Here is a 15,103-nt window from a genome sequence, read left to right on the forward strand (position 1 = left end):
TTATTGCGACAGCGAAAAAAATGATAGAATGTATCAGTCATCGATTCTTTTACTACGTCAGCGTTATTTTATATGGATAACGATTCTACACTGTAGAGAATTGTTTAAACTTGTACAACTAAATAATTTTCTTAATCAATTCGCATGACTGGCAGTTTCATGGCAGCAACAAAAAATTCATGTACTTTTTATTCCTTTATAACTAAATATTTTTATATTATAGAAGCAAATTTGTTTTTAGATTCAGAGTAAATTTAATATAGTAACTCATGTCACTAGAATGTGAAATAATTCTATACGTAGTTTATCTGGGAAGTCTTATTTTGTGTATGATTGTGAAATACTAAACATGTTTATTTTTCATTGATATATATATTAGATGAAACAATACATTATGACAGATTAGACTTGATTACGACGAAAGAGAAAAGAAAAGCAAAAGAGAACACATTATGTAATGGTTTGAAAGAAAGAAGTGGTAATCGATATATGAAAATACGAAAAAGAAAAAAAATAACACCTTCAATGGAACATCTAATACAATACCTCGTTAATAGAAGTTTCATCGATGTGGCAATGAGTGTTCAAGACGCCTATGTAAAAGAAGTCACACAAAGTTTTCTATGTGTGAAACAAAAACGTAAGACGAGAAAAAATAATGTATCTGCGAAACTAAACCACGAATGTTCCACACGTTATCGGGTATTACAAGGGAGGTGACAATTGACTAGAATAGAATTCTAGGTCAGTGCGAGATCCTTCGTATAGTACATATATATCATATACGATGAACTTCAAATTTCTTTCCATATTTATTGTTTGAGTGTGATTGTATTTTATTTGAGAAAGCGTAGCGAGTATATGTGCGTTTTTACGCGACCGCGGCATCAACATGTCGCGTTTGCTTTCGAATAGAGCTTTCGGGAGGGCTCAGGAACTCACCTCTCGAATATCGTTACATTGTTCCAACCCCTTGCGCTTAGCCATTGTATATTCATGGTGCTTGCATATATATTTTTATATTAATGTTAATGTTTAATAAATTTAAAAAACGATGGATTTCGATTGAGAATTTTTCTCTTGTTAATATGTAATAGTTTACGGGATATTTATTCGAGACGATTGGTTGGAAAAAATACCGCGGATATATACAGAACACGTATATCACAGATGTTTGAAGGAACGAGTGGCAAGGGGTTGACAATACAAAGACGCTCTGGACCAGCATGCGTTCGGTGCATCGAGGCCTCCCTTCGTCTCAGGATGCTCGAGCAGCCGGACGGTCATTTCTAGAGTTCTTAAAAATGAAACACCAATGATTCTACTGTCTACTACTTATTAAAGTACAAAGCGAGACCACGCGTTATTTTTCCCCGCAAAGTGTGTTAACACACGGGTGGGGGAGGGGGGGGGGGGGCACCTTATTATTAGTGATTAGAAGAAAAAAAGAAAAGAAAAAAAAACAATACAAGCGCAACGGTAATGACACAAGTGTCGATATTTCTGTCGAACAACGGCTACAGATATGAAAGATATATACATTTAATATACATAGGTATAATAGATTGATTGCAGCAATAGAATACCTGTAACGAACTCGATAATGCGTTTGTACATACATAGTATATACATATATATTATATGCAGGTCGTTTCGTAAGTTTCGTAAGTCAAACGATATCTAATCCAATGAAATTATTGAGAGCAAAAGGCGTTTCGAAATGCTTTCATTTTAACGTATTTAGAACATTCATTGTAAATCGCACAAAAATTTCTGTTCTTCAAAAAAGAGCGTGATTTTAAGAGAACCGAATGTTCTCTTAACACGTTCACTGTCCGATGTATCAGACATGATGCCCAATCTTCTTTCCTGTCGCGTTTCTAACATCACGCAGTTGATGCACAAGTATAATCTCTTTAAAACTTCCATAGACGTTGGAAATATTGGGAAATTGGGAAGTTCGAACATTCTGTTGTTCTGCCGAATATACGAGTGGCGACTGTTAGAAGTTTAGGCAGTGAACGTGTTAACAACTGACGTAAAACTTACGGAATACTGTTATGTAGGGTATTTCATACGGTATACTACATTGGAGGAATAATTAATTTAAATAAAATATATGAGATAACTTGCCATTGTTTTCATACGACTATTGATTATTAATTTTCTAGGAATTAGCAACTAAAAGAAATATATGTATCGAATCTAGATAATTATAAATACCGTCACTTTCTTCCACGTTATTCGCTAGATAATAATTCATCGTTAATTTAGTGTAAAAGAATGTCTTGAACGCGACCAAAATTGTGGTATGTCCCTTGTTAATTTCATCTTCTTTGTATCTCCCCATCTCTTTTATTGTTGTCCCTGTTGAAACGTTCACTCCGTCAGAAAGCGGCATTAATCCTATCAATGTCTAATATTCTTCTTTGTGATTTTACACCAAAGATATAAATGTCATTCTAGATCGAAGAATTATTCATTTTCATACTATCGAATATATAAATAATGTAAGACAAAGTACTAACAGTAAGGGAACTTAATATTACAATAGATGTGCGTATCCTTTAAGTATCATTAATTATTAAAAGTTGACACTCAATAGTCTATTGAAAACATTCAACGATTGGTTTATTTATCAAAATATAAAGGTCGCGTGCCGTCTAAATAATACCATATCTTATGAAATACTCTGTATATTCATACGAATACACTATAAAAACATTTGTATAGTACATGCACACTTTTTGGAGATTTATAATTTTCTGGAGATGAAATTGTTTCAAAATTAACGAGTAAGATAAGTATATAAGTAATTATTAGGGAAGGCGTTCTATATAGGTTCGAATGTCCACACGTCGAATGTTGATTTAAAACGTACAATCTTCTAAATGCTTACACTTAGATATTTTTGGCGCGTCTCAAATTGCGCTACGAACAAAGCGTTGTTAATCTAGTTAAATGTTTAAGTGTTATATCTACTTCGTGTGCACACACAACAAACACACGTACACGCGCACCGCGTGTGTGCGATCGTGGAATATAAAAACGAAAGATTCCTTAAACAGAAATAAAACAATTCAATGGTTTCACACTATTAACATTTGGATTATCGAGTTCCTCTGTAAAAGTTGAGAGCAAATAACAAATCGAGCGATGTTTAAAAAAAAAAAAAAGAAACCTATGATTTGCGATAGATTATAAGCAAATATACTATCTTAATGTTTTTGAATGATTTTCTGTCCTTCAATTTTATTTCTCTCTCCTTTGTTCTCATTGTATTGCGGATGTTCATGCAAAAACATTTATCGAAATTGAATCCAAACAGAGACTTGTTCCATCTTTTAAACGTTGTAACATTATGTATTCATTACTTTCCATTATCGTGTATATTTTGCCGAGCGTTCTATACTTTTCCGCAGAAATTTCCAATAATTACATAAACATCCGCAGTCTAGATTTCATTAATGATATATAGAAGTGTATAGATGTATAGAGTTAAATACATTTAATTTAGAATAATATTGTACAAATTCAAATGTATTTTATTTAATATTGTATAGACATAAATATGTTAAAATTAATTTCTTGCTGTGTATTTTTAAATCTACGTTGAATTTACATCTACGTTGAACGATTAATTAGTAAAAAAATTGCTAATAGAATGTTAAAAGATTAGCAGAATAGATTTCCATTAAGCTCGTATCTTTCTATCATAGCAGAGTCTATCTACAGAATCTCAGAGCACATTTTGTCAATACAATTTAACAGCAAAAATTAAGAAGAGTCTGCATAATACAGATATGCCCAATTCATTCGAAATATGCATACATATTTCGTTCTGAGTTTACTCCAAGGAGTAAAATACAATAAAATTATACGACTTTTACAGAAACTTAACGCGACAGAGTAACACAAGAGCTAGATATTTTTAACTAAAATTATTTCTTTCAACATTTAGTTTTATTGTCGACTATCTCGTTAAGAATGTACAAAAGTATTTTGAGATTAAATTTTTTCATTTTATTTAAATCATTAACGTATATAGACGTTGTATTTTGTTTGGTACTTGAAATGAAATATAGTAAGTTCTGCCGCCAATTTTCTCAGGTATATCAACCGACGGCCTGCTAACTTAACCTAATACAGCGTTTGTATCAAATCTGCAGCCTTCCTGCCGACAGAAATTTCCTATAACTTGAACAAAATTTGTGCACGGTAAGTTGAATTAATACTAGAATGAATGAACGAAGTAAATGGAAAGTTATTTACTATACTGTCTTGTGTGTGTAACTTTCTTGTATTTCTAATCATTGTTATTGTTGTTCAAATTTGTTTTACATTGCAATAATGTGTCATTCGTTAACCTTCTTAGTCTATTATGAAAAGTAAAGCTCAGATTATTGTTGTTCTTCGAGCAAACGTAGCTTAAAAGAGTTAAAATAGTAGTTGTTTATTTTCTATCGACTGTGTGTCATTAAACTGCACCGTGCAGATTCTGCTCGATCGTTGCAAGCATTTTGCTCTCGGTTCAAACGAACAGGAGTTGCGCAGTTTATATCACCATTTTGCTCTTGGATCATACCAGCACGGTTTCTTATATTTCTGCTTATATTCTGGTAATATGAGTTAATGTAATGAATTCTATATCGAATCTACAATCTTTCTTCGAATAGGAATCTCCTCTGAATATTTGACTATGTCTGGTAGAACAGATTTGATTGACTTGGTATCAATGACACATATCTTAAGATAGTTTTATTATATTAATAATGAACAAAATAATTTAGCGACAGAGTTCCAGTATGCAACACAATTCAAACGATGATACCGTGGAAAGCGTTTCAAAATTCGACTGTCAGCAACAGATCTTGGCGCAGTCTGAAAATCAGGATGGGTAAATAGTCTACATTATAAATGATAGAGTTGTAATGACTCTTACAAATCATTTTGTTCATAGGAGAATCTGTGAAGCTTTGGAGCGGATAGAAAAGGAAATGAAGTAAGCATAAGATATGTTTTACTGTTTACTGATGCACGTGTATGCAAGTACATCCTTTTGCTTTCTGTTCATAGGAAAATGAACTCATTCTTGGAGAAGATCTGTGAATGTATCCAAGACAGACACAAGATGCCTCAAAAGCCAGCTAGATTGCCTATATCATCGATGGAAGAGATGAATGCATTTGAAACTGTAAATGAGGAAAATTATCTAGCTGTTGTGAGTAAAGAAACTTATATACTTCAGTTTGCTTCCATACAAAATCATTATCTACAGATGAATCATTATTTGTTTCTCTTATATGTTTAGGTGAATTACTTGCAATATATTGGCGGCTCGAATTTAAAAGAGACCGTCAATCGCTGTTTTAAAGACGCAATAAAAGACGATTTGATGTCGTCGTTTACGTGGTGGGGTCGCGAACAAGGACAGCATGCTTTGTACAATGCTCGCATTACCATGGCTATTTATGGTATGCGGATCAGTTTTTCCATTTAGCACCTATTATAATTGTTACTACTACTGTTAAGTATTGTGCAGAGATAGCAATATAGATATGCGTATTCTGATTATTATTGCGTAGAAGCTTTAAGAAAACCCATTCTGTTCGCTAACCAACCTTCTCGTTTCTGCCCAATACTAAAATTAATATGTGCCATTGGTATTTTCATTAATGTACGTTGTGCGTACTTCATTCAGATGCTGTATGTCGTAATCGTAACTTCCAAAAGCCCACTCGATCGGAATTTCAACTCCATATGCGAGCAGCACTACGGACAGCAAAGGAAAGGGTGAGAAGCAAGTCTCGTGATTCCAAGAGTGGTCTATCTCGGTTACCACGAGACTTTTGGTGTGACGACTAGCTAGAAGACTCCAGGGAGGAAGAGGAACAAACAGACTAATAAGCTCTTATTAAGTGGAGGAGCACAGTTTGCGTAAAACACTTGCTAATTGAAGAAAATATGCAGGTTCAAAAATACATTGGCGTGGAAACTTTCAAAAGTTGCAGTCTTGAATGAGGCCTTAGATTTGAAACAAATATGTATATATAATTTAAATTAATGCAAATTTGTTCACTGTATCTAGTTTATTACAGTATTTAACTAATAAGTTAAAAGTGTTTTTAAACAATAGTGTATAAATTTACATAGTTACTACATGAAATTCTTATGTAAACCTATAGTACATATAACGTGTAACGTTATAATTAAGCTTAAATAATTGTTCTAACATATAATATCAAATGATTAAGTGATATATATTTGGTTTTATTATTTTCATTTGTACATTTTGTAACAAGGTTTCTACACTTATATTGTAATATTAATGTACATTTTGTTTACAATATTATTCCTAGCATTACTTTTTACTAATAGATACACATAATATTATTAAAACATTATTACTTATTACAATGATTGTATAATAGTGGCTACTATATTTTTACAATTATATTTTTCATGTAAAACTCTTGAAACGCGTAGACACTAAACATTAGTAGCAACAGCATGGACTCCTGGGAGTCTGGGACTTCATCACAGACAAGGTACTGGACAATTTAGAGTAAATTAAAATGTACTGTACCTTCTATAATACTTTGTAATAACTCTATTTGCTTTCGCTGATTATTTTTCATTTAATATTAATTACATATGCAGTAGGTATTTATTAATATGTTTAATTTTGTGTGCAGACTTCTTGTGACGTTTACTTGCGTGGATATGGAGAACCTTTGTAATCCCGTTGCCAAAAATATAAGAAAGACTATTGTTGAGACGATCTTGTGCAATTCAAGGAGCAATTAGGACAAGAAGAATTAAGATTTGTTGGAAATACTTCTCCACTGGAATAAAGGAGAATTTCAAGATATGATTTAATTAATGTTTATACAATATTTTATACATTGTTATTCGAAATTTATACAAATTGTTTGTATGTGCAGAATGTTTGTATAGTATTAGGAATATTGAATAAACCTTGAATAATTGTCAGTTAATTGTTTAGTCACTTATTAACCTGTATATCATTCCTAGGAAAACCAATCCCAATCCTTAAACGAGAAAAAACTCGTAAAAACTGCCCCACTCATATTAAACTAAATGCCATTAATTTGCAAAGAATATCCAAGTAATAATTATTCCACAAATTTGAATTTCCCGCGCTTATTTCGAATACCTCCTCGCATATCATGTTCTCCTGATACAAAGTCCGAAAATTACGATTTCTCAAGCAAAGTGACCATTTCTGAAATTTGAATTTCCCGCGCTTTTTTCGGATACCTCCTATGACGTCATGTTCTCCTGATACAAAGTCGAAAAATCGGGATCTTGATTGAAAAATTGGAAATGTATCAGGAGAATATAAGTAGCGAGGAGGTATGCGTGCCACTTCTAGGAAAATGACGTCACTTCCAGGAATCGCCGAAATTCCTGGAATTCTTGATGACGTCATTTCCAAGAAGTGGCAAAACTCGGATACCTCCTATGACGTCATGTTCTCCTGATACAAAGTCGATTTTTCAAGATTTTGTTCGAAAAATTGGAAATGTATCAGGAGAATATAAGTAGTGAGGAGGTATGCGTGCCACTTCTAGGAAAATGACGTCACTTCCAAGAATCGCCGAAATTCCTGGAATTCTTGATGACGTCATTTCCAAGAAGTGGCAAACTCGGATACCTCCTATGACGTCATGTTCTCCTGATACAAAGTCGATTTTTCAAGATTTTGTTCGAAAAATTGGAAATGTATCAGGAGAATATAAGTAGTGAGGAGGTATGCGTGCCACTTCTAGGAAAATGACGTCACTTCCAAGAATCGCCGAAATTCCTGGAATTCTCGATGACGTCATTTCCAAGAAGTGGCACTATTCGGATACCTCCTCATATGTTATGTTCTCCTGTTACAAAGTCGGATTTTCAAGATTTTGTTCGAAAAATCGGCAATGTATCAGGAGAACATGACGTCATAGGAGGTATCCGAATAGTGCCACTTCTTGGAAATGACGTCATCAAAAATTCCTGGAATTCCGGCTATTCTGAGAAGTGACGTCATTATCCAGGAATTGCCAGCTTACAGAGATTTCTTCATCGAGAACCCGATTTTCGGACTTTGTATCAGGAGAACATGATATGCGAGGAGGTATTCGAAAAAAGCGCGGGAAATTTAAATTTCAGAAATTGCCACTTTGCTTGAGAAATCTCGATTTTCAGACTTTGTATCAGGAGAATATAATGTGCGAGGAGGTATTCGTAATAAGCGCGGGAAATTCAAATTTCATTTTGGTTTAATTGTGTGTTCAGAGTGAAGTTTTACGAGTTTTATCTCGTTTAAGGACTTGGATTGGTATTTCTAGGATTGTTAGACAGGTTATTAATTGATTAAACAATTAATTAAGAATTATTGAACGTTTATTGTATCCTTTTAATAATTTACATACGGAAATATATATAATTGTTAGGTATAAATAAATTACAGAGTAATCTTACAGTCTAATTGTTGTAACTTATTGTTATAAACTAATTTACAATACATCTTATAATTAAGACTTATGCAAATTTATAAAACTACGAAGATGTACAAGAAATTGCAATAAAACTGAAGTTTTATATAGTGAAAACAGTTACAATATAATATTTCTTCCATCTATCGATGCTATTAAATAGCCTAAGGTATATTTACATAAAAAATATAACAATTCTCCTAACTAGTAATGAATACAGATACAAAATTAATACATATAACACATCTATTGTCTTCCTGACTTCGTTTTCGCTTCTCATTCCCTCTCTCTCTTTTTCTCTCTCATCTTAATTACAGAATTATAGAGTACCACTGATTAAATAAAGAAATCCCTTAATTTTCATTGAATAGAAAGAGTAAGATACGTTATATCTCCCGCTTTAAACGTAAGAGAGAGAGAGAGAGAGAGAAAGATATATAAGAAAGCTATAAGAAAGAGTGAGACAGATTCTACTGACTCTACTGTAGAACCCCTGGCGCCATCTCTGTGAAAAGTGCTCAAACTGGTCGCACAGCATTATCGACAGCGAAGTAAACTACTTACCGACTAGTGGCGCCATCTCTGCGACGAGCGCGGAAACTATTCGACGAGTAGTTACAGTATTCGCCGCAGAGATGGCGCCACTAGTCGGTAAGTAGTTTACTTCACTGTCGATAATGCTGTGCTACCAGTTTGAGTTACAAATTAAAAGGGAATTTTTATACAAAAAAATTGCAATATTTATTCTAACAACATAATTCGTAACGTAAATCAACATATAAATACATATAGAGACACATACATGCAATAAGAATGTATTGAAATTGAGAAAGTGTTAACAGTTCTAATTATATGTATTTAATTTCTGTTCAAATATTATCCGTGTACGAGAATCATTCTAATTTATTATTCAATTAAAAATTCGCTACATACATATCATAAGAGTCAGTCGTGTTCTCAAATTAAAAAACGTAGAGCGTTCGTGTTCGTTCGAGTATCGGTAATAAAGGGAACCGCGCGAAAATCCGCGTCGTTTTGAATTACTCTAAACACTTGAAGCAAAGTAGGGGTTTCCAAACACTGGCAGCTTCGTCTTTTTCTTTTTTTTTTTTCCTTTTTTTTTACATCGTATAAGGTATATTATTTATTATATCTTATTTACATTCAACATCGTCTTGACAACACCATAGGAAAAATGTTTTTAGACACATTCCAAAATTTGTCGACAATAACTTCTCTTATTGCATCTGTTGCGCTTCGTCGCTTTGTTTTATACAATGAATCGAGGACACACCGTGGCGATTCGCTGAACCAATTGTTGTAAAAAACTCAGTTCGACGAGTATACATAAATTATTGATGCGTGTACGTGATAGTAGACGAACTATTTATAATATATACGGGACGGTACCTGTGTGCTTTGTCTTCTCGCGAATTTAACATATACTTTTCTTTTACTTTTTTTTTTGTTTGCTTTTCGTTTTCGAAGCAGGTACTTTGACAAAGTTCGCTGTAAACAGACTGGTAAAAGAAAGAAAAAAAAAACAAAGTAATAAAGGAAGAAGAAAAAAAAAAGAACGATTAAAAGAGAACTAAACAACGTGCACGTAGGTCGCTTAAAAAACGCTTAACTAATCGATAATATAGCTGCTTAGAGACTCGACGATCGTATCTATGATGTTGTGCTCCGTTTCTTTTCTATTCCCTTAATCTCTTTATACACGGCCGCGGAGTTTCTCTCGAGAACTCCGTAAGTAAGGAAATAATGATTCATTCATTTATTTATTTAATTAATTAATTAATGCTTGTTTCTTTTTTTCTCGCTTTCATTCTTCCGTCCCCTCTCGCACGACTCTAGCAAGGTAAATAGAGATAATCTACCACGATTAGAACGTCGCTTTTATTATTTTTTTTTTTTTCCCATTTTAATTTAGTCAGATCTCTAAACAATAAATAAGGCTTTCTTTGCTTTTAATAAATAGTAGTATGAGAGGTGTTCGATCGAGTAAAAGGTATCTTTAAGTAAAGGAGCGCCCGAGGAGGACGCCGCCGACGATTTCTTCTTCGTTTGAATCGTCGCTGCGTTTCCTCGATGGATAAGAGTAACGATTACTTAAAAGGAAAGTGGTAGTAGTACTAATAGAAGAAGAAGAAGAAGAAGAAGAAGAGAGGAAACCATCGTGATTAAAATTAAGAAGAAGACGAACAAAATGGAAAACGATAGGAGAAGAAGCAACTGAAAGCGCGCTCGCGTGAATCGAAGAGAATTTTGATTCGTACTACGCGATTCTGATCACTTTCTTTTTCTATCGCTCTTCCTCCTCCTTTCATTCTCGCGTCGTCGATCCTCGTCTCTTGGAAACATAAAAAAAAATAAACGCTCCGCGTGTGGTTAACACCGGGAGGGAGAGAGACAGAGAGAGAAAGATATCTATGTGTGTATATATATATATATGTATAAAGAAGAAGCAACGAAAATACGTGGACACGAAGTACGATCGAAAGCTTTGAAAGTGTAGGCGCCATGATTGGTGGTTAAAGAAGAAGTAGAAGAAGAAGAAGAAGAAGAAGAGGAAGAACAGAGGCGGTTACTCGGCATCGAAGAGACAGCTCTAGGCGTTCGAACGCGAAGGACTCAATGGAAATCGAAAAAGGTCTCTAATTAAGATATCATCTTTTACGCTCTAACTAATTATCATCTGCTCGTTTCGTGCCTACGATCGTGTAATATCGATAGAGATCCTATGGAATCTAAATATTAATCCGCTCCAACAATCGACATTCTCAAAACTTCAGGTCGCACTCGCAGGTTCGTCGCTAGACACGAATAGTTACAGCTGAAAGTTCTCGAAACCTCTCCTCGTCTCCTTTCCCCCCTTTTTATTCACCCCTCTGAACGCGTTCCGCGAGCGGAGTCCCGGCTGACGAGTTTCGCTAGAAAAAAAAGAAAAAGAAATTTTCACATTTCACTTTCTATCCGACAGACACGGACAGACGCTCGGTCGGGACTCCACGCCCCTTATACGGCTCTCTCCTCTCGTTACCTTACTTTCTCGTTAACTTTTTTTTTCATTTTTTGTTAATACGAACATTTAGGAAGATAGCGCTATCGATAATTAATATTTTTCTGAAATTTTTTAACATTCTCTATATAAAAATCTGCATCTGCGTGTATCCACTTATTGCTTCTTAAATCGTCGTCGATTTCTCGGTACCATTACGGTCCACATCCACCACCCCTAAACGGAGACCCCGCCGCGAGCTCGCCACGCGGCGTTACATCGCTCTATCTTCTTCCATTTCTCTCTTTCTCTCGTTTCTTTTTACAATGGTATTGGAACCCCCTCTGAACAAGCTCGCTCGCAAAAGCGACCCTCCGATCGGTAGGTTCGACGCGTCGATGGAACGACGCTCTGTCCCCGTCGTCGCGTCGAGCCTTGGCCAACTACGTTTCCAGCGTGACTCGTCGAACGAAGGTTCAATAGAAAGGCAACGAAATTCCTCCCGCTGGTCCGCCGTCTTGCACTGGAAGCGACCAGACCATCCATCTTCTCTCCTTTCCTTCCCTTCCTTTCCGTTCCTTTCATCCCTGTCTAAATAATCTAATATCGTATGGACGTTGCGTTCAGCGATGAGAAACTGTTCGAACGACTGGGTTCGAGAAGCGAGTCTTAGCCTCGTTTTGCAGAAGCTCCGCGTTTACCATCGTTACGTTAATACTCTCGTTTCTTCTTTATATACGCCTTTGATATGTTCACGGTGTCGAGGGACGCGTTCTCCACGATTACCTCGCGGACCGTTCGAAACCGTTCCCTCGAACGTCTGTGCTCGTCGACCTCTCTCATCGTGCCCGGATATCGACACGCGCCTACTAAACATTTTCCCCTCGTTCACGCAGACTTTCTCACCTCGTCCTCGCATTATTGGCACATATTCCATCTACCTGACTCGTCCTCTCTGTTCATTCGACAGGTATATATATACATATATATATACCACCCTGTACAGCTCGCACACAGAACACACTCGTATAGGCAACGCGGAGGCAAGGATCCGTATCATTCTATCGTATCAACCATCGTTCTCGTCCTCGTTTAATTAGTATTCAGGGTAATTTCTCGGGTTACTTTCAGTCTCACGCATTATCTGTCGCTCCCTCTGATCGTTTCGTGAGAACGAAACGGAAGTGGCCGATGTGTGTCTCGTGTGTGTATGTGTGTATGCACGTGTGACTTTACGATGTCGTTGTGTACGAAATGTATAAATTGTGTTGCGTGTTTTGTACATCGATTAAGCTTCAATAAGAGCTACAAAATATTCGCTGCTGCACGGGACGTAAAATGGCGCTCGTTTAGGCTCGCAACGAATCGAATCTCTGCCGATTTACCATTACAAACTCGTATTTATGTATATTAGACCTCTCGAATGTTCGTTTCTCTCTTTCTTATCGTCGTATCGTTGCTCAAAGATTCTCGTGTAGGCCGGCAGGGGAACGAGGCGCAGAGTGATTGGGTCGTTAATACTTTTAGGCCGTCCATTTCTGTTCGCGCAACGTGCTCTGTACCGCGTGGAGTACGCTTGAGAGTATTCCGTATCAATCGTCGAGAAGGTTAACCCCTCGTCATCACCGTTTCGACCGACAACGGACACCGCGCGAAGGTTCGTATCGACTCGTACCGTATCAAAGTCGCGTATCAACTCAGACTGCAGCGTTGCACCGTTGACGCGCGACCGCGATACGCAACAAGCGGATGTCTGGCCTTAAAATAAGTTAGGAACACTGTAAAACAATACCGGTTCGCTTGGCCGTCGACGAAGCGAGTTCAGACCGTGAGAAGAGCGGAAAGTCCGCCAAGACGTTTCCTCTGTGCAGCGCGCGTGAGCAACGGTAACGTCCATTCGACGGTACGGAAACGGTGCTCCATACGAATAAAGTCTCAGTCCAAGGGTCTCGCGAGGACGTTCTCGTACGTGTAAAATTTGTCAGACACGGCAGTGATCATGCAAGGATAAAAAAAGAAAATAAATGGCAGTTCGCTCGTGGAACGATAGACATCGTTTCAGGAAGAGAAAGACAAAAGTTCCGCGGAGTCTTCGGTGGCGTACAATAATCTCCTACGTGTTTTGATCCCGTCGCGAGCTTCTTCGGTTCGAGAATACGGTTACACTGCTGGCTGGGTCGGAACGAACGGTAACATTCCCAAAGAAGATTCGCGCTAGTATTCGTTCTAAGCTAAGTTCCGATGAGTGGCCTCGCGGTAGACGAGAGTCTTCCATATCATCTATCGAGGCTCCTCGCGCTGGAATGTCTGCGATACACGGCTCCTTCCGAGGTCTCTCTCGATGCTCGTCCGGTCGCTCCTTCGCCCGTATCGGGGTTCTCGGGAAGGGGTTGTTCTGTTACAGTACTTTCATCGAAGGACGATCGAATCGTCGCGCCTCGACAGGGACCTCGCGTGGCCTTCGATGGCGATCGACGCGAGTCCTGCGTGCTAATCGTTACGATGCTTCGTGTATGCGTCCCCGTGGGAACCGGGATTAAACGAGGAACCCCTGCGAGGTGGCGCTCAGCTGCGCTCTCAGCGCGGTCACGCTGTTCATGATCTTCTTCTGGTGTCCGACCAAGGTGACTCCGAGCGCCGTCAGCTCTTGAACGGTGACGCGTGCAGCCGCCTCGAGGGTCGTCACCCCGGAGCTCTCGAAGCTCTCCGCGTACCGCGACATCTTGATGGAGGCCAGCCACTCGCTGACCGAGGTCAGCTGCGTTAAGTCCACCGCGTCCGGCGCCAGTGGATTGGTGCCCCTGTCGAAAATTTCGTGTTAGACCAGTTGCTTCGTGAACGCCGCGATTCTTGTATTCTCGTGGGACGAGGGGGTTGGATGGTCGGGTCACTTGGTACGGGGGAACCACTATGCGAGATCAACGACCTGAAATAACCATTCGAGCCTCTACAGGTCGATGATTCGATCTAACGAGAGAAAAGAAGCTCGCTCTGGACGGCAGAACGGAAGCGCCGCGAGAAATTTCCACCTCGAGCCAACGCTTCCGTTCTCCCGCGTCCAACGCGAGCTAAGAGGGCGAGTATTGAGAAGAAGTGTTCGTCTCGGATCACTATGATCGAAGTTACGCTTCTAGCAGAGGAGGGATCGGTCGTTTCGACGATCGCGTTTTATCGTGACCATCGATACGACCGACTCGTACACTGACCTAAATCAGTCCACACCAATGGGAGCTATCGTGTACCAAGTATATACAGAAAAAAACACGTTCCTCGATGGTGAGAGCACACGTGGACGTTTCGAGCTACGTGCTCGCAGAAAGCCCTTCCAAGAACCGAGAATCAGCAGCAGTTGGCGATCTGGTTGACGCGACAAGCTTGAAAGACACGTAGCGAGGCCCGCGTCGCCTAGCATTGGACGCGACGAAAACTGTTCAGCGAGCACCACGAGAATTTCCAAGCAAAATTGATGGCTGTGTGCGACGTGAGAACAGTGTGCGTCGAAAAGTTTGCATCGTCGTGACGGGTTCACTGCTGATTCTCGACTGAACTTGCTCCGCTGGTATTGTAATTTACTCAATAGACTTTTTACGGGTATTTACGG

The 15,103-nt window shown here is 38.0% G+C and overlaps 2 protein-coding genes across 19 annotated transcripts in view; one reads left to right on the plus strand and one right to left on the minus strand.

The window, feature by feature from the left end:
* The first annotated feature begins 4,980 nt into the window (after window positions 1-4,980).
* LOC143426844 (uncharacterized) lies at window positions 4,981-5,915 on the plus strand. The gene is made up of 4 exons (XM_076900521.1): window positions 4,981-5,002; window positions 5,077-5,221; window positions 5,312-5,474; window positions 5,702-5,915. Exons 1-4 carry the CDS (start codon window positions 4,998-5,000, stop codon window positions 5,863-5,865), a joined length of 477 nt encoding a protein of 158 aa, XP_076756636.1. The 5' UTR covers window positions 4,981-4,997; the 3' UTR covers window positions 5,866-5,915.
* An 8,123-nt stretch (window positions 5,916-14,038) lies between these two features.
* Eph (Eph receptor tyrosine kinase) overlaps window positions 14,039-15,103 on the minus strand; it is a 90,104-nt gene continuing 89,039 nt past the window's right edge. For all 18 annotated transcript variants that reach the window (XM_076902089.1, XM_076902090.1, XM_076902084.1 and 15 more), the window contains one exon: window positions 14,039-14,303. In XM_076902089.1, the coding sequence (XP_076758204.1) occupies window positions 14,039-14,303 (265 nt within the window). The remainder of the gene's footprint in view (window positions 14,304-15,103) is intronic.

This window comes from Xylocopa sonorina, chromosome 9, assembly GCF_050948175.1.
Source record: "Xylocopa sonorina isolate GNS202 chromosome 9, iyXylSono1_principal, whole genome shotgun sequence".
NCBI classification, from domain to species: Eukaryota; Metazoa; Arthropoda; class Insecta; order Hymenoptera; family Apidae; genus Xylocopa; species Xylocopa sonorina.

Coding starts and splice junctions, on each gene's coding strand:
- LOC143426844 (XM_076900521.1), top strand. Junction 5,222..5,311: donor AGGAAAATTATCTAGCTGTT/GTGAGTAAAGAA, acceptor TTATATGTTTAG/GTGAATTACTTGCAATATAT. Junction 5,475..5,701: donor CATTACCATGGCTATTTATG/GTATGCGGATCA, acceptor TACTTCATTCAG/ATGCTGTATGTCGTAATCGT.